The sequence below is a fragment of the Quercus suber genome, unplaced genomic scaffold, assembly GCF_002906115.3.
Source record: "Quercus suber isolate HL8 unplaced genomic scaffold, Cork oak 2.0 scaffold_58, whole genome shotgun sequence".
Taxonomy (NCBI): domain Eukaryota; kingdom Viridiplantae; phylum Streptophyta; class Magnoliopsida; order Fagales; family Fagaceae; genus Quercus; species Quercus suber.
The window spans coordinates 3,346-29,760 of NW_027069523.1; the positions used below are offsets into that span (position 1 = coordinate 3,346).

General features: G+C 37.4%; 2 protein-coding genes across 2 annotated transcripts; both read right to left on the bottom strand.

Annotated features, from left to right (window-relative positions):
• Positions 1–13,251: 13,251 nt before the first annotated feature.
• On the bottom strand, positions 13,252–13,722 carry LOC111996305 (uncharacterized). Its single transcript, XM_024028263.1, has one exon. The coding sequence runs from the start codon at positions 13,720–13,722 to the stop codon at positions 13,252–13,254; it is 471 nt and encodes a 156-aa protein (XP_023884031.1).
• Positions 13,723–18,913: 5,191 nt separating this feature from the next.
• LOC112004453 (26S proteasome non-ATPase regulatory subunit 8 homolog A) lies at positions 18,914–21,518 on the bottom strand. The gene is made up of 3 exons (XM_065772381.1): positions 21,298–21,518; positions 20,668–20,746; positions 18,914–19,647 (listed from the first exon to the last, which is right to left on the bottom strand). The coding sequence occupies exons 1-3, from the start codon at positions 21,400–21,402 to the stop codon at positions 19,541–19,543; spliced, it is 291 nt and encodes a 96-aa protein (XP_065628453.1). The 5' UTR covers positions 21,403–21,518; the 3' UTR covers positions 18,914–19,540.
• Between the last annotated feature and the right edge of the window lie 4,897 nt (positions 21,519–26,415).

The following is a 26,415-nucleotide window of genomic DNA, read 5'->3' on the forward strand; positions in this document are numbered from 1 at the left end:
TATAGCAATATTCTCTAAATTAATTGCTTATTTTTAATATGATTATTTCTTGCTCAAATATCAACCCATTAATATAACCTGACATACTAAATTGTAATAATAATAAAAAGTTAAAAAGATGATATTAATTATTAAAAAATAAAATAAAATTTCTAATTGAATGTGAGTAGTAGCCAGCCTAAAAGTCAAGTATATTTGAAATTTGAACTATTAGAGTTCACGTGGGGTGTCAAAACTCACACAAAACAATTAAACAAGAGCCACACACACAACTAAAACTCACACAAAACAATTAAACAAGAGCCACACACACACAACTAAAACAGAAGGCCCAAGAAGAAGAGAGGTTCGGTCAAAACTGAAGAAGAAGAAGAAGAAGAAGAAAAAGAGAAGTGGCTGGATAAAACAGAAGGAGGAAGGCTGAGGGAATGGTCGACAACATGGGAAAACAACCAGTGAGGGCGGCATCATGAGCTTTCTGCTGCTAATTTTTTCCACTTTCTTCAAGTTTTTAGTACTGTCTGGTTTCCATTTTTCAGCCGAGATGTCCGATATTTGGCGGTACGTTCGGTATAGTCTGGTAAGGTCCGGTATTTTTAGCGGTACGAATCATGGGTATTTCTGTACCGGTTAACCTGCCGGTACGATAAATTCTGGTCGTACCGGCCAGTATGGTACGGAATTGACTCCACTAGTATAAACTATAAATAAATAAATAAATAAATAAATTTAGAAAAGCATGACTAAATAGTAGCAGTACAACTTTTACTGAAGGTACATCACGTTATTGTCATTTCGAAATTAATTAATTTGATGATTCGAACTCCATATATTTGAATATAATTACTAATATTAAATTTTGTTTATATGAATTTTAATAACATAATTATAGATTTGAGAACTGAGGATTTTGTCAATTTATTGTCATCACAATACACATATTAATAAAGCTAAAAATATTTGGTGCAATAATCACTCCATAAGTATAAGTGCTTGTGGGGTGTAGGGATAAGAGCCGAGTTTCAAGTCTTTAGAGGGAGTTTTACACACGTATATAATTAGATTAAACTAGAGTAGAATTTTTATATTGTAAAAAAAAAAAAAAAAAAAACCCAGTTATTATTAATATATATACACACACATTCAAACTCATACAAAGCATTTCTAATTTTCTACAACCCAAATCCTAATCATTTTTTTTTTTTGAATATTTCTATCCAAAAGAATTGTTATTGCTTTTTGAATCATAATTTAAAATTTTCGACTGATATAAAACGACATAAAACATTTCTAAATTTCTAAAAGATAGTGCTGAATATCATAGGCTGTATATATGAGCAAAAGTTATCTGTGAGATTTTTTTTTTTTCATGTAAAGAAATGTGAGTTTTTTTATTTTTTATATAGGAATGAGAAAATCCAAGTAATCCTATAATTAGGAGTAATTTATTGCCTAAAATCTCACTCACAACTCACAATTAAGGAAATTCTTATTGAACGCATAATGGAGGCCACTATTCCCCTCATCATGGGCCATTATGGCCATAATGATGATAATGGCTCCAATCAAGGCAATTGATTACACCACCACTCCTTACATTGAGAAAGGGTGACTACAAATAGGTAGGAAAAAAAAACCCTAAAAGTTCTATCTCCATAAGAAAATTAGAAAAGAAATGTTATGTCAACAATATTTTCACAACAAATTATATGTGTTAGGTTGTTACAGGCTGTTATTGGTGGGCAAGAAAGTAATTTCAGTGATGAGTTCAAATTAAAAACCCATAACAATCTGCCACATAGGATTTGTTGTGAAAGTATTGTGAAAATATTGTAGACGTAGCACTTCTTTAAAGAAAAATACATAAATGCGAACTTAAGTATTGAAGACTCCCCTATTAGGGCACACCATGGTGGTCACTTTAATAGTTTTTCTCTTTTTGGCATATCTCATGATTTAGACAAGGGACTTATTGAAGATTTTGGCATCATCATTTTTTATCCTTTCCCCCCTATGTATACATTTGTAGGGATTGGTATGTGGAACTTCAACCCACTAAGTACAGTGGATCGTAGCCCAATGAGCCCAAAACAATATATTTGTAAAAGAATAGGTTTGACAAGAAAACATCTCAGCAAATTAAGTATGAGCCAAAATTGATAAGACAGATATCAATAAGATTGAAAGCACAGATTGATGGAAATAACGCTTCTCGATCAAGTCCGAGGATGAGATGTTCTTATATTTAACTCAAGCTTATCTAAATACACTGTTTTTTTTTTTTTTTTTTCTTTCTTAGATTACATCCCCCATTTTTCATGCTGACCACTTCCTTATATAGTCCTTCACCCCTTCATCCCAACCTTCCACCTGTTGATTTGGTAGAAAATCCCTTGAATGCTTGTCCCATCAGGACCTCTTGGAAGCTTTGTGGATAGCTGTGAGCTGAGATGCCATTGTTCAAGTGTCATTTCTCCATAAATCGGCCAATTCATTTGGTGCAGTGCATTTAATGTGGTGGTGACAGCCTTCTTACCAGATATTTCGTCTTTTATGGTTAACTGAGTTTCTGCTACTTTCCCTGAAACTTATCATTCCATAATGGTTACCTCCCTAAAGCCCTCCTGAGGTGGTCCGGCTCCTTGGAAATCAGAGCTGACCCGTTATTCTTTTCCTTTGTCCTTGGCCCATTAACCTAGGCCTGCAATCCCTTTAACCATCCTCGGGCTTTTGCTCATCCTTGGGCATGGCCCATAACCCAACATGCCTGCTCAGATTTCCTATCCCCACAACATTCAAATCAAGAATGAAGGATTGAAGTCATCCCCTTCTTGCAATTGACTTTAGGTGTATTTTAGTATAGTCATTAAAAATGATTTTTGCCAACTTATTTTACTATGTAACTTATTTTTGCTACTATTCATAGGTCTTACTGTACTATTTCAGCTAACTTTTACCTTTATTTACAGTACTTTTAGCAAAAAAATTTTATTTTTAGCAAAATAAGCGGATTTCAAACGGACCTTGGAGTAAGATTGTAAATAAACTAAGCTTATTATAAACATTTAGACCCAACTTGGGGAAAGAAATTGTTTATGTTCTTAAAAAAGAAGTCAAGCTTAAGCCCCAAATTTAAGCTCAACTAATATAAATGAGCTAAGCTCAAACAAAATAATGTCTTTGTGAACAAGCTCACTAGTACAAGGCTCGATTTAAGTATTATATATCTGAATGTATACATTTATAAAAATATAAACATGTTGATTTGATATTGGATTGTGTAACTTTGTAGACAAGTTCATAAGATATTAAATTTTTATTTGTAATTTATTGATAATATAAATTGTAAGGACCAGATTTGAGTTCCTAGCCTAAAAGGTGAATGGACTTAGGCCCAAGAAGCCTAAAACAATGAATTTGAAGAGAATGGGTTGAAAAACTAGGCTTTAATGAATCAGACAAACACCAAAGTAGATTCAGATGACAAATGAATGAAAATAGACAGGTTTATGTTGAAGAAAATCGTCCTCGGCAAAGTTCGAGGAGATCTGTTCTTATATATTTCTTTTCGAGTTTGATTACAAAGTCTGTTCTTAGTGCTACAGTGTTTTTTCCCTTAGTTTCTCGATCCGCTTCTCCCATTGCCTCCTCTATCTTTTATACTCCCTTTTCCTTTTATTTTTGTCCTCCACGTGCATGCCAAATAACTGGTGTTGATATTTTTCCCATCAGCACCTTCCATAAGTCTTCATGTAATAGTTGTAAAGCTAATAGCTACTGTTTAGGTATCACCTCCACATTAATGTAGCTAAAGAGTTAGCTACAGTATATTTAATGCGATAGTAGCAGCTTTCTCCGTAGATATTTTTAGAACTTCCCCTTGTCTTGTGTCTTTGCCATGCCTATCCACACCGACAGAACTTCCTAGAATGTTCCCCTGAACAGTAGACCACTCACTTGACCTCGGCCTTTATTAGCTGAGGAGGCATTCATCCTCGGCCCACCCTCCTAGGCAATTATGACCAAGACTAACTTCTTTATTTACTAGCGTAGACTCCCTTAACAATGTCTACTCCTCTTCGGATGACCTCTCGATCTCAGACTGGGCCTTAGGCCTAATAAATAACAAGCTTCTGGTCCAAGAACCCTACAATAGCCTCTCGAGGTTCTTCTTTCTGACTCCTTGGCAAGAAAGGAGGATTTCGACGTTGCCCTAGCCAGTCTGTGCTCGTCACATGTCACCTTTGCCTACGTAGGCACCTTTTTAACTACCCAAGACATACTCCTAATGCTTCGGCATATAAGACACGTACTTCATTAAATTTTTATGGCTCCTTGTCCCCCACGTTCTACGGCGCGATGCAGATCCAATGGCTGTGGATTCTACTGGAACATAGGTGGGAATTTTCCCGCTTGTAGCCTTCTCACTGATATAAATACCATTCAAATCAATCTTCCATTTCACTTTAACATTCACCTAGCTCTAGTGCAAATATATTGAACCTGCCAACTTTCCCAACTTACCCATGCCTCTACAAATACCAAAAGTCTATCTGAGGACAGCTTCCTTATTTCTGTAAGTCTTCACAAGTCTTTACGCTTTTCTTTTCCATATATTTTTCTATTCTTTGTACTTTCCCTCTCCTCGGCTCTATTTTCTCCTCTCAATCCTTTTTAGTTTTCTTTAAGCCCTTCTAGAAATTGGTAGATTTAAGAGTTTGGTAGACTCTGAGGAATGGATAGAGAACTTTAGGGCTCAGTATAGGATCCCTCCAGGAGTAGGCATTAGGTACTGTAAAGAGGGATAATGGCACGAAGACAGGCAAGAGGGAGATGCAGTAATCCTGATGATTGCCTTCATAGAGGGCGGAATGAGAATCCCTATGGGCACCGTAACCAGGGATTATTTTAGGGCCCATAGGTTAGCTCCTATCTAGTGTGCCCCAAATATGTTTAGGATCTTAGGTTCTGTAGATGCCCTTAATGAAAAAATGGGTTTAGGTCTGACCCACCACAATGTCAACTGGGTCTATAACCTTCACCATCTAAAGGGACTGGGGTACTTGTAACAACCCAAGGAAAAGTGCTAGCCACATCTGCGCTATACCTCAAAATGACTAGTCACAATTGAGGCTCCTTGTGGTTGTTAATAAAGCCCAGATCTACCCAGTAAATACTCGGTGTGGGACTCATCATACACCTACACACGTCACACAATCAATCAAATTGGGACATCACAGTACTACTTGAAATCAAGGTACCCTGAGGTTAGGCTTATCTAATACCTCCCGAATCCAACAAGGGGCTGAAAATTTTTTTTTTGATCGTGTCAGGGGAGTGGCACAATGGCCTCCCTTGCCCGATGAGAGAGGGGATACCAGGTGGGGCCTTAGGTTCATAAAGATTATTTTATAATTACCTCGTTCCCTTTGATTTGTGTTGTTCTTAATTCCGATGGCTCTTGTTTGTTTCTTTAATGATTTTGCAGATAGACACACCGCCGAGCCAAATTTCAACCTGGTCAACAAGGATAGCCTAGACAAAATCCTTCAAGTTGAGGTATTTGTCAAAAAAGACGGTCAATTACAAATGACTCACTTGATCCTAGGATACACGCCAATCTCGTCCAGTTTTCAGGGGCCTAAGTGTGTCATAAAAGCCAAAGATCCTTGCTTGCACCAGATAAGTGTCGCTGTCCTCGGTTTCCTTCTTTCCAAGGGTGCTTCTATTCCAGAAGGCACTCTCGTCACTTAACCTATCCCAGAGGGTGTCCCCAAAGTAGCTTTTCCATTCAACACAGACTTGGTTAAGCTACTTCCTCTTAACCTACTAGCAAGGAAGAAGATGAGGAAGAAGATTAAAGGCAAAAGGAGGTAGTAAACGTCTCAGACTCAAACGACCTTTACGAGGCTTTTAACCAGCCTTTGTCTCCTGAGACATCAACTGGTGACCTCGGCCAGTTTTTTTAACCTCAATCTAGTCACCTCGAAGAAGCTACACCCTTATCGGGTGAGATGAAGATTCAAAGGAAGTAAAGGTCAACTCTCCAAGAGTTATTGGAGTCCTAGCTAGGGAGAGATGCTCCTGGGAAAGCTTCTCAGACCAGACTCCCCACTCCTCCTCCCACTCAACCCTTTTGAGTTGATCCAGCCGACTATAAAAGGAAGAGAGGGGGAAGGAAGTGATGGAGGTTGGGAAGAACCAACCTCCCCAAGAGGTCGAGCCCCAAAGGGGGACCAAACAACCCAGGGTGACGCAGACGAGGTCAGCCACTGAGGGGAAAAAAAGGGTTAACCCTCGAGTTGCAACCCTTGTCTGGGCCACATGCATGGAGTTGGATGGAGCTCCCATTCTCAATGATGCCTCCATCCGAGACTTCCAGCAGGGCATAGTTGGGTACGTGGTGGATGCGGTGGAACAATCCTTGTTGCTGCCTAAGGATATGGCTGACCTTAGGTCTATGAGGCAGCATGAAGTTTTCCTTGGATTAAAAAGGGACATGGCCATAGTAAGCAAGTTTTTAAGTTAAGTTAAGTTTTTGTTTTTATTTTTGTTTTTGTTTTTGTTTTTTTTGTTTTTGTTTTTTTTTTTTTTGAATTGTACTCCTCTTCCTTTATAGGCCACCCAATCCACCTTTAAGGCCGAGGAGATGATGAACTATTCCCATCGAAAAATGAAGGAGGAAGAGGGGAGGAGGATAGCAACCGTGGACGCCTTCCACATGGCTAAAAAAAGTAATTAGGAGTTGAAGAGCAAGTTGTAGGAGGAGGAGAATGAAAGAAAAAGTGCTACTGCTACATTGGATAATGTGGAAAGGCAAGCTGAGGGCCAAAGGATATCTCTACGTAACGCTGAGGACCAGCTGGCCGTCTCCAAGGAGCAGATTGTCGCCCTAAAGAAAAAGTTGGAGGAGGTCGAGAAGGCCAAGGCTCTAGCTGAGAAGGCTAAGAAGGAGGCAGAAAAGGCTAGAGAGGAAGTAGAGCAACATGGATATGATGTTAGGGTGGCTGAGATCGAGGACACCCTTAAGGTTGAGGTCTCAGGGGTATGTAGGACTTACTGTGCCCTGGTATAAGATGAAGCCCTCAACCAAGTTGGGGTTGAGGCTTCTTTTGTGCTTAGGAAAGTAGAAAGTGTCTACTACCTCCCAGCCATACGCCCCTCAGGCTCCTCGAGTTCTAAGGCTGACTCGGTGTCCTCAAAGGCAGGTGAAGTTCAAGGCAACCCACCCAAAGCTCTTCCTGCATCCAACACTTCTTCCAAGGAGGTAGAGTAGGCCGAGGGTACTGCGAAGTTAGGGGATACCAAAAGAAGTAGCCTAAAGTGCTAACCTACCTCCAGTTGCTCCAAAAGACCTCTCTAAGGAAAAAGAAGCTTCTCAAAGTATGGAGTTGGTGTTGGCCACTCTCTCCATACTCCCAAAAGAGGATCCTAAAGGCAAGGCCCAAGTGTCCACCACGACAGCAACTACCCAAACCCCCAAGAATCCAAAAGATAAACTTGTAATAAAAATAAAGCAATAGGTTGTTTGTCTTTTTTATTTTTTTAATTAATTTATTTTTTTTAAGTTTTGTACTTATGTCAATCTTTTGTAGTCTACTTGCCTTTTACAGAGGCCTAATATTAATGAAAACTGCAAATCTTTCCTTTATGATTTTGATGTTAATACTTATCTAAACTTAACCTTTGCTTGCTTCAACACCAAGTCCTCCATCTCAGTAAAGTATGACTTTAACTTCAAGAAGATACCAGTAATGTAGCACATATAAAGGTTTAGACTTGCTCTGTCCCCTACTCAGTAGTAAGTTTAAAGGAACAGAGGGACAATCAATTCTTAAATAGACACAGGTATGCCTGTAAACGCTTTAAGTGATGCTCATGAGTATTTAGTTAAGCCTCTTATGGCAGTAAAAAGCATTGCTATTTGGAGTGATTGATTGTACCTGACATTAAAGTAATCAATAAGAAATACTAATTTACCTTACGTGTGTAGTCCTAAAAGTCTACAATAACTAAGGCTTCGTCTTGACACTTAGTAGTGTGATAAAAAGTATTAATTTAGCTAAAGCATGTAGTCCGAGGAGCCAGACATAGCTTAGATTCTGTTTAATACTTAGAACAGTGATTAAAAGATATCAATTTACCCAAGGTATGTGGTCCAAGGAGCCAGACATGACCAAGATTCTGTTTGATACTTAGATAGATGTCAAGGAGTATTTATTTTTCCAAAGCATGTGGTCTGAGGAACTAGACATAGCTTAGGTTCTATTTAATACTTAGAACAATGATTAAAAGATATCAATTTATCCAAAGTATATGGTCCGAATAGCCAAGCATGACCAATGTTCTGTTTGATACTTAGATAGATGTTAAGGAGTATTAATTTTTTCAAAGCATGTGGTACGAGGAGCCATGCATAGATTAGGTTCTGTATAATACTTAGAACAGTGATTAAAAGATATCAATTTACCCAAGGTATGTGGTCCGAGGAGTCAGGCATGACCAAGATTCTGTTTGATACTTAGATAGATGTCAAGGAGTATTAATTTTCCCAAAGCATGTGGTCCAAGGAGCCAGGCATAGCTAAGGTTTTGTTTAATACTTAGAATAGTAATTAAAAGATATCAATTTACCCAAGGTATGTGGTCCGAGGAGTCAGGCATGACCAAGATTCTATTTGATACTTAGATAGATGTCAAGGAGTATTAATTTTTCCAAAATATGTGGTCCAAGGATCCAGACATAGCTAAGGTTCTATTTAATACTTAGAACAATAATTAAAAGATATCAATTTACTCGAGGTATGTGGTCTGAGGAGTTAGGCATGACCAAAGTTCTGTTTGATACTTAGATAAATAGTAAAAACGCATGACATGCAATATGACAAACCCAAATAGGGTGAAGAAAGCCTTCATTAATAGTAATACCTTTTAAGGTTACTTACATTCCAAGAACGTGGTACAACTTTTTCTTTTAGATCTTCAAGATAATATGCACCTATTCTAGCCACTGACGTGCTATGATATGGCCCTTCCCAATTAGGCCATAATTTTCCCAATGTTGGGTATTTTGCCGTTCCTAAAACCTTTCTTAAGACCAAGTCTCCAGGTGCCAATGGCCTTAACTTTACGTTGGCATCATACCCTTACTTGAGTTTGTGTTGATAATAGGCCAATTGGACCTTGGCATTTTCTCTTTGTTCTTCAATTAAGTCTAAGCTCTTCTCTAATAGCCTGTCATTACTGTTCGAAGTGAAGGAACTCGTTCTCAGCATGGGGAACCTAGTCTCTAAAGGAATGACAGTCTCATCCCCATAAGTCATTGAAAAGGGCGTCTTCCTAGTGGACTTACGGGGTGTAGTCTGCTATGTCTAAAGGACGTGTGGCACTTCTTCCACTAATTTTCCCTTCGTGTCATCCAGCCTTTTTTTAAACCCACTTACTATGACCTTATTTACAGCTTCAGCCTGTCCATTCCCCTGTAGATATGCCGGGGTGGAATATCTATTTGTTATGCCTAGGTTACAACAGTACCTCCTAAAGGTTACTGTCAAATTGAATTCCATTGTCTAAGATGAGTGTACGAGGAATTCCAAATTGAGTAACAATATTTTTCCAAACAAATATCTTGGCATCCACATCCCTGATATTTGCCACTAGTTTAGTTTCAACCCACTTAGTGAAATAATCTGTGCTGACCAACAAATACCTCTTATTCCCCACTACTTAGGGAAAGACCCTACAATATCCAAGCCCCATTGAGTGAAAGGCTAAGGACTGGACAAAGGATTAAGGACCCCTCCAGGTTGGTGAATGTTTAAGGCAAATCTCTGACATTGGTCACACTTCTTCACATATTCTTGTGCTTTTTTCTGCATATTTGGTCATCAATAGCCTTGTGTGAGGGCCTTGTGAGACACAGATCTGCCCTTTGTATGGCTTCCACAAATTCCTTCATGTAATTCTTCTAGGAGTAGCTCAACTGCTTCAGGGTATATGCACAGCAGATATAGGCCAGAAAAAGATCTCTTATACAATTTTTGGTCCTCAGACAGCCAAAATCGAGGAGTCTTCCTTCGTAGACATATTCCTTAAGGAATAATACAATAGAATCCATCCAGTTAGGACCCACCCTTATTTGATGGACATGAACCACATTTCCTCTTACCTCAATAGGTTTACATAAGTCCTCCACGAGGATTACCTGAAGTAAACTTTGTGCCGAGGAGGTTGCCAATGTGGCAAGAGAGTCCGCATGTGTATTCCTACTTCTAGAGGCTTGTGATAAATTAAAAGACTCAAATCCAAACTGCAAATATCTAACTTGGCTTAAATATTCATGCATTATGGGATCTCTGGCTTCCAACTTTCCTTGAACTTAGCCCACAACCAGCCTTTAATCAAAGAATACCTCCACTACCTTTTCACCCATTTTCTGAACCATGGTCATCCCTACCAGTAGAGTTTCATACTCAGCTTCATTGTTTATGGTTGAGAAGCCCAGTCTTAAGAATTTCTCAATTGTAATCCTTTCTGGAGATACCATCACTAACCCCACTCCAGATCCTCTATAGTTCGCTACACCATCTACGTAAACTTTCAGGACAAAGGTTCTTGCAAGGAGATTGCATCAACCGATTTTTCATCCATGTTTTGCTCATCAACTTTTTCTTTTAGTGGGGTTTCAACAAACTCAACTTCCAGGTTGGCGAGGACCTGACCTTTGACAAAAGTGCGAGGCATATACTTGATATCAAAAGCCCCTAGGATTGTACCCCACTTCGCAATTCTCCCTGTGTAATCAGTGGTCCGAAGTAGGGATCTGAGCAGAAGTTGAGTTAAGACAATCGTGTGTGATTGGAAATAGTGGGGGAGCTTATGGGTAGCATGCACCACTGCCTGAATGGCCTTCTCCAATGGTAGGTAACAGATCTCGGCCTCATGTAGTGACTTGCTCATATAATAAATTGGCCTCTGAACACCACCATCAACCCATATCAGCACCAAGCTCACCGTATGGGAGGCCACTGCAATGTAGGCAAACAAAACTTCATCCACCTCGAGCCTAGACATAATAGGTTGCCGAGAAAGATACTCTTTCAACTGCTGAAAATTTAGGGCACACTCCTTGGCCTATTCAAATCCCTTCCATTTGTTCAAAAACTAAAAGAAAGGCCTACACCTATCTATTGACCGAGAGATGAATTAGTTTAGAGCAGCGATGATCCTTGTTAGTCTTTGGACCTCTTTGGGATTCCGAGATGGTTGCAAATTGTTGATTGCTTTGATCTGGTCAGGGTTAACTTCAATTTCGCAGTGTGTAACCATGTACCCTAAGAACTTTCCTGATCTAATGCCAAAAGAGCACTTAGAAGTGTTAAGGTGCAGCTTGTGTTTCCTTAAGATCTCAAAGATGTTCATGTGGTCATTAATGTGCTCGAATTCCAACTTGCTCTTGACCACCATGTCGTTTATATAAATCTCAATGTTTTTCCCTAACTGTGGCTTAAACATCCTGATCATCATTCTCTGGTAGGTAGCCCGTGCATTCTTTAAATCAAAGGGCATCACTTTTTAATGGTAGTTCCCAATAGGAGTGACAAAGGCTATCCTGTCTTGATCGTCCAAGGTCAAAGGTATCTGATAGTATCTCTGAAAGGCATCCAAAAAGCTCATCCGAGGATGGTCCACTATCGTGTCCACTAGCTAATCAATCTGAGGCATAAGGAAGGGGTCTTTTGGGCAAGTTTTGTTCAAATCTGTGAAATCTACACATACACGCCACTTCCCACTCTTCTTCTTTACCACCACTATATTAGCCAGCCATTCAGGGTAGAACACCTTTTTAATAGCCTCATCCTACTTAAGTTTCATCACCTTGTCCTTGACAGCATCAGAATGATCCTTAGATGAGCGCTAAGGTAGTTATTTCCTGAGAGTGACAGATGAATTGACATTCAAATGATGACAGATGAAGCTCGGATCCACTCTCGTGGCTTCATAAGCGTTCCAAGCGAACAAATTAATATTCCTCTTGAGAAACTCTACCAATTTTTCCTTTTCTTGAGGCGGTAGTTGAGCCCCAACCTGAAAAATTTCTTTGAGTCATCACCTGTAGCAAATTTCTCTAAATCTTCACATATCACCTCCTCAGTTGGCCCATCTACAGGCAGCATCGAAGACTTTGACTGCTATAAACCTCCCTCAGCAGAGGCCAAGGGCTCAGCTACAGGCTGATGCAAAATTGCAGACATGAGGCATTGCCTAGCCATGGACTAACTCCCTACTAGCTCCTTAATCCGGTCCCCAAACGGATACTTCACTTTTTGGTGCAGAGTTGAAGAAACAGCCCATAAAGCATGAAGCCAAGGTTTGGCCACAATGGCCGTGTAGGGAGAGTATGCGTCTACTACAATGAAGTCCACTTTAACCACCTAGGAGCCTGCCTGAACAGGTAGTCTGATTTGGCCCTTTGGGATGATAACTTTCCCATTAAAACTCACCAAAGGCGAATCATAGGCTGTCAAATCTTTCGGTTTTAAGTTCAGACCTCTGTACAAGTCAGGGTACATGGTCTCTGCACCACTGCCCTGATCTACTATTACTCTCTTCACATCATACCCCCTATTCTAAGGGTTACCACCAAAGTGTCATCATGTGGCTGGATGGTTCCAATCTTGTCTTTATCCGAAAAACTCATTACCGGTCAGATTTCCATTCTAGCCCTCTTCGGCTTAGAGTTGGCGTCCTCCGCTGGTAACCGAGCTACAAAAATCACCCTGGAAGGTTGGGAATCAATCCTCCCAGGTGCAGCAAAAATGACATTGATTGTGCCTATCGGGGGCCTTAAAGAGGCATTCCCCTGAGTTCCTAACCTTGATTGGTCCCCTCACCCGTTAGGATGATACAAAAACTACTATAACCTTCCTTCCCTAACCAGTTACTCTAAATGGTTCCACAAAGTCCTGTAGTCCTCAGTGGTATGCCTCCGCTCCTAATGATACTGGCAATAAAGACTCTAGTTGTGTCTCAAGGGGTCTCCACTTATCTTGTTCGACCATTTGAAGTATGACTCATTCTTGATCTTCTCCAAAACTTGATGCACCAGTTTTGGGAACACAATGTTCACCACTTGAGGAGTTGTCTGCCCAGATTGCTTGGTGAAATCCCTTCGGGGTCTATTATTATTATAGCGGTCCGACCTGAAATCCCCCCTCTCGTGAAGGATAACCTTACTCTTTCCCCTACCTTGTTATTGATCTTCCTCAACTCTCTTATTCTTGTCGATCCGATCCACAAGATGGTGTACACTGGTAACAGGCTTCCCAATCAAAGACTTCCTCAAGCCATGCTCAGTAGGTAGGCCGACCTTGAAAGTTCTGATGGCTATATCATTAAAGTCACCATCTATCTCATTGAACATCTCCGAGTATCTATCCGAGTATGTTTTCAGGGTCTCTCCCTCTTTCATGGACATGGACAGCAAAGAATCTAAAGGCCAATGAACCCTGCTGCACGTGATAAAGCGAGATCTAAATGTCTGAGTGAGTTCCTTAAAGGAATCAATGAAACTTGCACCTAGACCATTGAACCACCTCATAGCCATAGGCCCTAAGCTGGATGGGAATACCTTGCACATTAAGGCTTCATTCTTGGAATGCACAGCCATTCTTTGATTGAAATGGCTAACATGCTCCACAGGGTCTGTTCGACCATTGTACATGGTGAATGTGGGCTGAGTGAAACACTGAGGAAGTCTTCCCCCTTCAATCCTGCGCATGAAGGGTGATCTAGAAATTTGGTTGAGTGCTCTACTCATAGCATCATTTCCCAGGCCCTTCGAAGATGAATCTCTGTTTCTATGCTCATAATGGTAGTCTTCATCATATGAGAAAGACTCACTATGAGGAGTCCTCGATCTGCGCCTATAGCTATTATCATTTTCATCGCCAGAAGAGAAATCTGAAATAGAGAGAGCTCTCTTTTGGCTTTCATGACGTAAGCTTCTCTTTAGGTGATCAATCTCCAATTGTATGGCTTTAGTATTTTTCTCATGAGAGAGGTGGCTACCAACCCTAGAATGACTCCTATTAGTATGGGTAGTGTGCACACTCCCCTATTGGTCCCTTCTCTGTTCAAGATCAAGGAAGTGATCTTGACGCTAAGAGCTCACAGATTCTGCCTAGTTTGGACTCAAACCTACCATTGTTAAACATTAGACTCACTATAACATCGGTAATTTCCCAGAGACGGTGCCAATTATAAGAACTAGATTTGAGTTCCTAGCCCAAAAGGTGAATGGACTTAGGCCTAAGAAGCCCAAAACAATGAATTTGTAGAGAATGGGTTGAAAAACTGGGCTTTAATGAATCAAACAAACACCAAAGTAGATTCAGATGACAAATGAATGAAAATAGACAGATTTATGTTGAAGAAAATCGTCATCGGCAAAGTCTGAGGTCTTATATATTTCTTTTCGGTTTTGATTACAAAGTCTGTTCTTAGTGCTACAATGTTTTTTCCCTTAGTTTCTCAATCCCCTTCTCCCATTACCACCTCTTTCTTTTATAATCCCTTTTCCTTTTATCTTTGTCCTCCACGTGCATGCCAGATAGCTGGTGTTGATATTTGTCCCATCAGCACCTTCTATAAGTCTTCATATAATAGTTGTAAGGCTGATAGCCACTGTTCAGGTATCACCTCCACATTAATGCGGCTAGAGAGTTAGCTGCAATGCATTTAATGCAATGATAGCAACTTTCTCGTTAGATATTTTTAGGACTTCTCCCTGTCTTGTGTCTCTGCCATGCCTATCCATATCGACAGAATTTCCTAGAATGTTTCCTTGAACAGTAGACCACTTTACTTAACCTTGGCCTTTATTAGCCGAGAAGGCATTCATCCTCGGCCCACCCTCCTAGGCAATTATGACCAAGACTAACTTCTTTATTTACTAGCGCAAACTCCCTGGACAATGTCTACTCCTTTTCAAATGACCTGTCGACCTCGAACTGGGCTTTAGGCCCAATATCCATATAAATAACGAGCTCTTGGCCCAAGAAACCTACATAAATAGTCCATTTATATTAAAAGATTAAATATAATTTTTAATTATACAAGGCTGGTAAATGGAATTTTTATAAGTTTACAAGCGAAAATCATTTTATCTAATTAACTCAAACAATATAAAACTATGAATCTGTTTAGGATGCACTTATTTTACTGAAACTGAAAACTTTTTACTGAAAGTATTATAGATAAAGGCAAAAGTTAGCTGAAATAGTATAGTGAGACCCATGAATAGTCCCAAAAAGTACAGTAGAGTCCATGAATAGTAGCAAAAATAAGATGACTAGTAAAATAAGCTGGCAAAAAATAAGCTATCCAAATGGACACTATGTGTGCATTTGGCTACAGATTAAAAAGCTAGTTTATTTTACTATTTAGCTTATTTTTGTTATTATTCATGGACCTCACTTCACTTTTTGGTACCTTTACCTCACTTCACTATACTATTTTAGCTAACTTTTACCTTTATTTACAGTGCTTTCAGTAAAAAAGTTTTCAATTTCAGCAAAATAAGCGCATCCCAAACAGACCCTATAACTTATTTTTTAATTATTTGTATAGATTTGTGAATGGATAAAAATTTTATTTTTCGTATTAATTACTATATATGGAATGAAAAAGTTAATAATTAGAGTAACTTTTTTTTTATATAGATAATGTTAGGTTCTAAGGTTTTAGGAGTTTTTGTATTTAGAACTCTAATTTGTAATGTTGGTAAACCATGATCAAAACAGTGTATTTAGTCTTGTTTAGAATTGCTCAAAGTTGGTTTAATATTGTAAAGTTGGAATCGAGTGGCTGCAGAAGTACTTGGGACTTTCGGCCTGGCTCGATCGATCGAAGAATAGACTCGATCGATCGAAAATCGCACAGGTTGAATATTCTGCAGATTTTCCAACTCAGCCCTACTTCATTAAACATTTAGGGTTTTGTGTTTTTACCCTAGGTATTTAAACTAAACCCTAGCCACGTTTTTGGTGGTTGTCCATATTGCTTTGTTGCTCATACATTGCTGTTTTGTGTGAATCTCGTGTGAGATCTTTGAGGAGACTTCCTTTACACAAAACTTAGGGTTTTCAAGGTAGAGATGATTTCAACATCTTGAAGATCATTATAGTTGCAACCATTGGAACTTAAAAAGAAAAGCAAGCGGGGAGCTTGTAGCTGATTGAAGAATTCAAGAAAGAAGTAGTCCGTGGATTCGGAGCCTGCGCGTGGTCGTGTCAGGAAGTTTTACTGGTGGGTAGCATATTTTTTTTTTTTTTTTTGAGAGAGAGAGAGAGAGAGTTTCAACCTAAGGCATTTGCTCCTGATGATAGTTCTTTATCATCAGACCAAGATATCAATCGGTTTTTGGTGTAGGCAGAAATTGAACCTCAAAATCTCTTATTCAATTTGTTGGTTGTAATAGATGGGTGTTTATGTTGTATTTTTATTTTGTTTTGTGAGTCTATGAAATAAATTGGGGGTGTTTTAAACTTCCAATTTGTTTTGTTTAAAAAAAAAAAAATTGGATTAGACGTTTCCTATGAGTAGTAATAGCCAAAAATGTGCAGATCTTTGTAACCATAATTATTAGTTTTTTTTTTTTTTTTTTTTATCTATACAATTATTTAAGGGTTTCCCCTATTTGGATTCCTCATTTTTTTAGTTCAAAAATACCCCTACACCCCTATGTTTAAGTAGAGACAAAACTAAAGGACAATCCGGTAAAAATGCAACTCTAACTCCCACTAAAACATTACCTAAAAAATAAGACCACTCTCCTATTAATTTTCAAATTGGTTTATTCACTTATAAATTAGATTTTCAAAATAAAAATTATATATATATAATAAAAAAAAAACACAATTTTTTTCCAATAAAATAGGACCACTAAAAAAAAGCATCATTGCACATATGAAGCGCGTGTGACGAGGCTAGTTTATTTATAATTTGGTTAGAAATTTTAATATCCTAAACCCCACCTCGAGCTCAAACACGCAAACCCATGGATTAGGGAGGTATCACTTTGCCCTGCAAGGGCGGTGGTGAATATTACTAGTATTAAATACGGTTAGATTTGGTAGAAAATGATTACATTTAATGGTGAATATTTAAGGGCATTACCTTTAATACATTCCATGGTGAATATTTAATGGCATTTCGTTTCATTAGAATTTATTATTTGGGAAATGCTAATAGATGCCTTAAGGTAATGGTTAATAATCCATTTAAAGAAAGTTTTTATGGAAAAAAAAAAATTAATGTTTTGATAGTTTTTTCCATTTCCCATAAAAGTGGTGTCAAAACTTTCCTAAAATGAATTGCTAACCATTATTCTAAGGGCACCCATTAGCATGACTCTTTATTTAATCATAAATAATTTTAATTTTAAGAATTTCATATAGAGTTACCCTAAAAATTATAAACAAGCTCAATTCAAGTATTTGATAATCATATAACAACTCAAATTGATCTGCAACCTATAGTAAAAAAAAAAATTAAAAATGAGGATTTAAGGAAATAACCCACATGCCAAAACAAAGATGAGTGGGGAAAGAAAAAGGACCAAGGAAAGGAGAAATTATAATTATTTTTTAAGGAGAAAATCCCAAAAAAAAAAAAACTATAATACTTCTGATAAATAAAACCCTATACTTCTGTTTGTGTTAGCTTAAAATCCACATTTTTTTTTTATTATTATGATAATCAAACCAAAACTCATTTGGAAAATCATTACTGCTCTCTCTTCCCAAAACACACAGCGCCATTTTTGTGTGTATTTGTGTCAAATTTTTTGTTGCTTAAGACAAAGTTTAATGAAGTGGGTTAGGGGTTTTGATTTTCACACTAAACAAGATGTGAGGCTTAAATAGCACAATAAAAAGTATAGGAATTAATTTGATATAGGTATAAAATAATAAATCTACGGAGTTTTTTTTTTTTTTTTTTTTTTGGATTTTTCCTTTCTTTTCTTAGTATACGGCATGCATGGGAAAAAAAATCCTTTTTTTTTCCCTATATTATTTCTCTTCAATCTAAAAATGAATTTATCCCACTCTTCCTTTCTTTTTCTTTTTTTTTCCTCTTTTTATTTATTTCTCTGCATCTTTTTTTAAATCACATATTATATAATCAAGAAAAAAAAAACAAACAAACAAACAAAACAAAACAAAACAAAACATTGTATACCATTCCATTCCATTCCTTATTTCCTGTGTAGTTCATAATTCTAACAATATGGGCAAAAATATATATAATATAAAAGCCTACCAACAAGGGATAAAAAAAGATGTAAACAACAAGAGGGAAAGTATTATAACAAGCATAGATCCCTTTTCTTTTCAAATTTGGCATAGATCCATTTCAGTTTTCCAATTTTATTTTCTTTTAACCATCATCCCATTCTTTTTATCTCTCGTTATCTCTCTCTCTGTTTTGTTTTTCTTATATCAAATATAATCAAGAACCAAAAGGAATGGGGGGAAAGAAGAAGAAGAAGAAGAAAGGAAATAATGTGAAGCTCAAATATAATTATGAAAAGAGTGTTTAAATTATAGGACGAATTCCATTCCCTTTCATGTAGTTATTGGGTAACTCGTAAGTCTAACAGTACAATAAATAAAATGAAATAATGTAAACGACGACCTAATCTGTAAATGGCAAGTAGTACAGTTTCATTGTAACATCCACCGTGGTGTGCACAACCGCCCCACCTCTTTATCTATAGCCAGTCTCACTCATACCATTGACTCACACTTTGTTCCAAAATGGTTTCATAGTAATTTTAACAGAATCAGTTGTTGGGGGTACCAGAATTGAAAGCAGACTAAATATCCATCGCCAGTTAAGCTCTCTTTTACACAATCCGCTCCAACTCTCTTGCATAACTGAGTGTCTGGTTAATCAAATGCAGAGAGGGTATTTCTTTGCAAGTTGCTGCTCCAAAAGAAATGTAAATTCATTAGCATATCCTCAAAAAAAAAAAAAAATTAAAAATATATATATATATATATGAAACTACCAAAATAGTCAGAAAGACTAAATAGAAGAAAAAATTCAGCAACAAGCATGTTTGATCCAGATACTTTTTTATTGCCTCATGTTTAATTCTATGTTCTAGTAGCCTCACATTGAAAGGCAAAACTTAGGTACAATTCCTTAAGTGTTGTACTTTCCCAATTAAATTCAAACACGTGGTTACATTGATAAATGAAGCACAGACTGTGTTATTTATTCCAAGTACAATAAATTTCACACATCATAGGAACTGTACCCAAGTTTTACCCTTGTTTAATGTATAGGAGGATCTGATTGGTTGGAGATAGACATCAATATTTAATTAAAAGAACATGGCACTTAAATATATAAATTTTTCTTCTAATCAAGGATATGGCTTGGCTCCACAAGCATAGAATGGGTGCCAGACTCATTTTTTTCAAAAAAAAAAAAAAATCAAAACTTGATAAATAACTGAAGGCAACACAATGTTACCCAGCATCCGTGTAATATGGCTTCAACTGAAAGAAATCCCTCTCAAATGCATCTTGATCCTCTGTCTTCACACTGAGAACAACAGCATGCTCATATATATCCCCTGAAAGTTCTCAGACGTAATATACCATGAGGAAATAGCTTAGGAACAAAGAATTAAAAGCAACTACATTAACTATACACAACCTTCAATCTAATACATTCAGATACAAGATGATTCGAGGTTTAAATTAACAGTGAACAGAATGCTTCAATAATACGGTGTCTTGACATGGCAGAAAAACAATGGAACTTATTCTCACTTAAATCATTTACACTAATGTGTATTTCATGTTCATTACATTATGTTTCCACACATCAAAACACACTTGAGGGTCTATTTCACATATCAAACTTGAATATTTTATATATTAGATACATCTATGGTTTCTCTATCTCTAAATTTGATTATTGTTCTCTTTTTCATCATTGTTAATATTACCTGTTCTAATTCCTCTTCTTAACTTATAAAAAAAATGGTTAATATTACCAGTTCTAGATGATAGGTAAATCAAATCAGCTATGGCGAGAATGTGAAAGAGGTTCACAACTTGCATTTTCAACCCCACTGACTACACTGGTGACTAAAAGATTTCCCATTATTGAAGTATTCTTCATTTCTTATAAGGACAAAGTTTGGCTACACACGAACAATGGGAAGATGACATGTGTCCCTGTCATGTGCATTGCATATGATTCACTTAAAATGATTGTATACAATCACTTAAGTGTTGTTTATTAAGTGAACACTGAACACACGTCATCTTCTGGCTATAACCAAATTTGTAGCCAAATTTTGTGCATCTTATAATGAATTAAGAGCTACTAATTCATGCCTACTCTAGGATATCAAGATAATGACCACATAAACATGAATTCTAATACTTTTTAAACCATAACATATGCTCAAACCCCATTGCAGACTAAATTTTTTCATGCAACACCAAAAATTGAAGTGGAAACATATTCTAATGATCGAGTAACTAGAAACGCTTGCATCGCCAAAATCTAAAGTTAAGTGAAAACAACTGCAACACCAATAACAAAAGAATCATAAAATATTTTTTTGAGCCAAGAACGTTACTTGCTAAGTTTAATTCACGGATAGCGTTGGGTGTGTCTTCAAACAATGGTGGCAGGCTTCTGAATTGTGTCAGTGAGACCTGAAAAAACAGAGAACAGCAATATGACTCAAACTTATGGCCTTCAGCTCAATGCATTCGCTCATCATAATTCACATCCAAAACAGCTTTCCACAGGCTCAAAACTAAGGCCTAGTAACACTCCCATCTAGCACTCTACCAATAACACAAAATCCCACACCTAACCCAAGTTGCCACAGCACTAATTATGATTTCACAATTCACAACACAATTACTCAATGCCTAAAACTCCACTCTAGAAAACATAAATCCATATAAAATTCCATATACTCAATTCCCTAATCCATGGTTAAATATAAACACACACACACACACAAACTCAGACACAAAACCAAGTCATACAATATCAAAGCAAAGTGCCAGAAGATATTTTCTCCCTAAAGCAAAAACCCATACTAAATCACAAAATACCAAATCTTCGGATTAACAATTTTGTACACAGATTTAACAAAAACCCATTATCAAACACTATCATTTATACACAAAACACACACACAAATCCGTAATGTATAGGATAAAAAATAAAATACAGAATTAATGGGAAATTAAACCTTGAGTTGTGAGAGGAAAGTGGTGCAGGTATCGAAGTCACTCCTTAAGAAGGCGGTTTTGAAGCGCTGGAAGAGCTGAGAGACCTCTGTGAGCTTCGGATCCATTGCTGTTGTGTTGTGTGAATGTGACACTCTCTCTCTCTTTCTGTCTTCGTCTCTCTGAAATTTGTTTTTGATGTTGTTATTTAGGTATGCTTGGTTCTGAAGACAGAATTTCCTATTTACTAAGTTTTTAAACAAAAAAAGAGCAAAAACAATTTGGGCCCGGGTTGGGTTGTTGTTCAGCTACAATCCGGAAACTGAGGCAAAATTAGGGATGGCAATTTTTGCCCGACCCGCGGGTATCCGGTCCGGCCCGACCCTAATGGGCCGGATTTTACCCGATCCGATTAAAAATAGGGTCGGGTATGGGTTTTAAAAAAAAAAACCCGAAGCGGATCCGGGTCGGGTCCGGGTTTTATAAAAAAATCCGAGACCCGACCCGAAACCCGGCCCGAATAAAAACCCGATAACCTGAAATTACAAAAATACCCTCTCTATATATATACCTATATTCTAACCCTAATCCCTCATTTCTTCAGCAGAATCAGCACTCACGCCTCCCTCCCTCTCCCTCATCTCAGCCCCTCATTTCAGCTCAATCACTCCGATACACACCCTCAGTCCGACACGGCCTCACACTTTCACAGCCCTCACTCACTCTCAGTCTCACGGCCTCGCTCTTACTCAGGACCTCGGCTTCTGCTCTAGTTTGGTTTGCTTTGCTTCCGCTGCCTTCTGCCCAACCCCGCCCACTCCCAGGTCCTAGTACTTATCAAGTTAGGTTTTCTTTTTTCATAGGTAAAATGTCCGGTTTTTAATTTAATTTAAAATTTTGATGGTTGTTGATACTTGATATAGTTTGATCATTTTTTTTTCATCTATAGTTTATTTTATTTTCTGGATTTGCTTGATGAGTATAAGATATTATTTAGTCATTAAAGGGCAGTTAAAAGGGTAGTTGGTGTTCTTGCTAAAGTTGAACCTCTAGAACAAAGTCAAAAGTCAGCAAATGCTGTGTGTATATGCTCTCACAAACTAGTTTCTTGTTTCCCTTTGTTGGTTGCTCTCTTATACTCATCTTTTCAATGTTTAGAATTTAGGATTTGATGTTTCTCTGTTTATTTATTTATCCAAATGCTAGAGGTTACTCAGAGTGTTGAGATAAATCTCTTTGTCTAATGTACTTGGCTCCTATTTGTTGGACCATTACTTAAAGTGAGTTGATTGGTAATTGTTTTCTCATTCATTGATATACACTCTATGCACACACTGTCCATAATTTCACGTGCAATTTCCACATTTAAAAAGTGGGTGATGTGTACGAATAATGTACAATAAGGAGTGAATGAGAATCAGTACCCTTAGTTTATAGCAACCAGCCTATCAATGATAAAGCTGACTCACATGACACTCAAAACATTTAGTTAGTATGGTAGTTTATTTTGTACATTTTATTATTCTTCAAAATTGGAAATTTGTAGATAGGATGAGATGAGACACGATATATATAATGAAAAGGATGATGATCTTAACAAGAGAGGACCTGGATTTTCTTTTCTAGGCACTTACGATTCCTAAAACTCTTTACAACTATCTTGCTTGAAGGCTTGTGTTCTCCTCAAACAGCTGTCAGATTTATTGGTTTGTAATTTCTTTCTGTTTGAATATCTTTCTAGGTAACAAGAACAAGAACTCTATTGCTCATGAATCAGATATTTCCCTTCATATCTGCATAATTGATGGTGGAGAGCCTAATGGAGACTCAAATAAGAACAAGAACACTTCAAACAATTCTTGATGATGGAGAGCCTAATGAAGAGGATGGGAGTTGTGTCACAATTGCGGAGGATTAGACATTTTGTAATAATTTACTAATTTAGTAGCCTTTTTAATTTCTTAGACCTGTTGGATTAATTTGTTGGATTGTAATTATTCTAAGCCTTTTTAACCTTTTGTAATTTCTTAGCCTTTTTAATTTGTTNTTTTTTTCCCTTTTATTATTTGTGTCTTGCTGTGTGTTGTGAGATTTGTATGTGTGAGTTAACTGCTAAATGCTAATTGCTAGTTGTGGTTGTGTGTGTTTAACTGGTTCGGATCTGCACTTGTTGGTTTGTTCATCTCTCTTGCCATTTCTACAGTGGGTTTTTGTCATGGGTCTGGTTTGAGTTGAAATGTTTCATTTTTTTTCCCTTTTATTATTTGTGTCTTGTTGCGTGTTGTGAGATTTGTATGTGTGAGCTAACTGATAAATGCTAATTGCTAGTTGTGGTTGTGTGTGTTTATCTGGTTCGGATCTGCACTTGTTGGTTTGTTCATCTCTCTTGCCATTTCTACAGTGGGTTTTTGTCATGGGTCTGGTTTGAGTTGAAATGAAATGGATTTTCTCCCTTTTGTTTCTTTATTTTTAAAATCAATATAATTTGGATTTTGTGATGGGGCCTTATATCTTACCCAATGGATTTTCTCCCTTTTTTTTTTGGATTTGATAAAGAGGTAAAATGTCCGGTTTTTAATTTAATTTAAAATTTTGATGGTTGTTGATACTTGATATAGTTTGATCATTTTTTTTAGTAATTTCTTAGCCTTTTTAATTTGTTGGTTTGTGGAGGATAAGACATTTTGTAATTTCTTAGCCTTTTTAATTTCTTAGACTCTGGGATTTTTTGTAGCTTTTAAATTTCTTGAACTTGATGGATAAGTTTTATTTTTATGTTTAGCTAGTGATTTTAGTTATGATTTATTGATTTATAGATGTATAATTAACAGGTGATTTATTGATTTATGATTAACCTATGATTTGGATTGATTTATGATTAATCTATAATTTGGATTGATTGGGCTGCCATATAATGGGCTTCAAAAAATCTAGGCAAAAAATCTCAATTGGCTGGAATCTAGGCAAAAATTTTTAATGGGCTTCAAAATATTTTTTTTTTTTTTCGTTTGGGCCAGATTTGGGCCCAAGGGACTAAACGGGACCCGTGGGGCCCGGCGGGGCGGGTCTGGGCCCCGGAAAAAAGCCCGATTACTAATCGGGCCGGGTCTGGGTTGTGGGTTTTGGCCCGCGGGTCGGGTCCGGGTATGCAAAAACCCGGCCCGAACCCGACCCGTTGCCATTCCTAGGCAAAATAATGGTCCCACCCGCTTGTATTGGGCTGGGTCGTAATTCTCTAGAATTCTTCTACTCACGCAACAAAATCCCTATCATGTTTTCACAAATGGAGGTGCTATCAGCCCATTTATAAAATCAAAATCAAATAAGATTATATTATGTCCAAAAATGCACTTTTGGCCCCTACATTTTGGTCTTTACTTTTCTATCTTACCACTTTTAGTCATCAAAATGAAAAGGTGGATTATTTTGATCCTTACTATTAGCCCACTAACAGAATTTGCTTATGTGGCAAACTAACTGCACTGTTGACACACTAAACGCTAATCGTAGTTATAAAAAATATTTTTTTAAAAATAATTTTACATTTTTTAAATTCCATGTCAGCATTTAAAAAAAAATTGAAACTAGCATTTTAATAAGAAAAAAAAATCTCAAAAAAGTTTGAAAAAAAATTAATTAAAAACAAACATTAAAATTTAATTAAATTAAAAAAAAAAAAAAGTTCATTGTTTTTTCCAAAGAACATGCTTATACTCAGGCTTTGTTTGTTTCAACTGTAGTTTTACACCATTGCTAGTGTTTGACAACGAAGGAAATAACAATCAAACTGAAAATAGATTTCAATTGACCCTAAAATACCTACCCCACACCTATAAATCATTTTACACATTCAATTTACCTTCAAATCATTTCCACTCTCCTTAGAAGATTCCTCTCCTCACTCACTCTCATCACTCACGCCAAGCCCAATTCGAAGGATGGAGAGAGCTATCGCCGGTGAAGCCCAAATCTAGTCCTCAACGCACGGCCTTGCTGTCGTGCCTACTAGCCCCTCCACCGATGAAGGTAGTTTCTCCCTACTCCACCTTCGTCCTCTTTCTTTCACTCATTAAACCCATCCCTCATCCTCCCCCAATTTCATTCAGCTCCGATCTAAGCTCATCCACTCACACTCAAGTCGACGATCATAAAGGTGAGGGTGAGCATAATCGCACCGCCTAGATCACGCTGCCTCAACCCGTCTTCCACCCATGCCGTTGCTGACCTAATTTTTTTTTTTTTTTTTTTTTGGTAAAATAACATTTGATCTTGGGTTTTGGAGAATCGGTGGTTGGGGTTGAAAGTTCAAATAGTGTATAAACTACAATGAACGTTTAGACCCCCAAAATACAAAATACCAATTCAAGCTTTATATCAAACAATGTATGTGTGGAAAAATGATTATAAGCTTATACCAGAATTGATAAACAATCTAAACCAAATAAAATCATATCCACACCAGAAATTAAATGGCAAAGATTAAGGGAAGAGAGATGCAAATACAAGGACAACACAACGATGTGTTATCGAAGAGGAAACCGAAGCCCTCAACGTAAAACCTCTTCGTTACCCTCCAAACGGTCTATAATTCACTAGAAAATGAAGTTGGGATACATGAACAGCAATAGACCATCCATGCCTAATCTACCCAGGTACCTAAACCCTCCAAGCTTCTTACTCCAACGAGATTGCGCCAAACCTTTGTCTTTTCTAGCTTACTATATTCCACTATAACCCATAGCATCAACCAATAACCATTGATCCCTTCTTAACTGCTTCCCAAAGCACTAAATAGCCTTCTCATAGATGTGGGTATGGTGAGAAAAAGATTTGGGTAAGAACCTATCAAGGATGTAACAATGGAGAGGATGAGAGTAGAGGAATTTAAAAAGTCTCTATATAAAAATTGTGGATGAATCAATCTTGTTTTTCTCTAGGGTTTCTCTCTCAAAATTTTCTCTAGAAACTCTCTACATTTCATGGGTATAAGGGGTATTTATACTTGGGTGAGAAAGGAATGCGAAGAGTCAGTTTTTCCCAAACAGGGTGGTCTAGCAGCTTGGCCTAGCGACTTGACTGAGTCGCGAGTTCAAGCCGCGAGATCACAGAACAGCCAGGCTGGACTTTCTGTCCTATAGTGC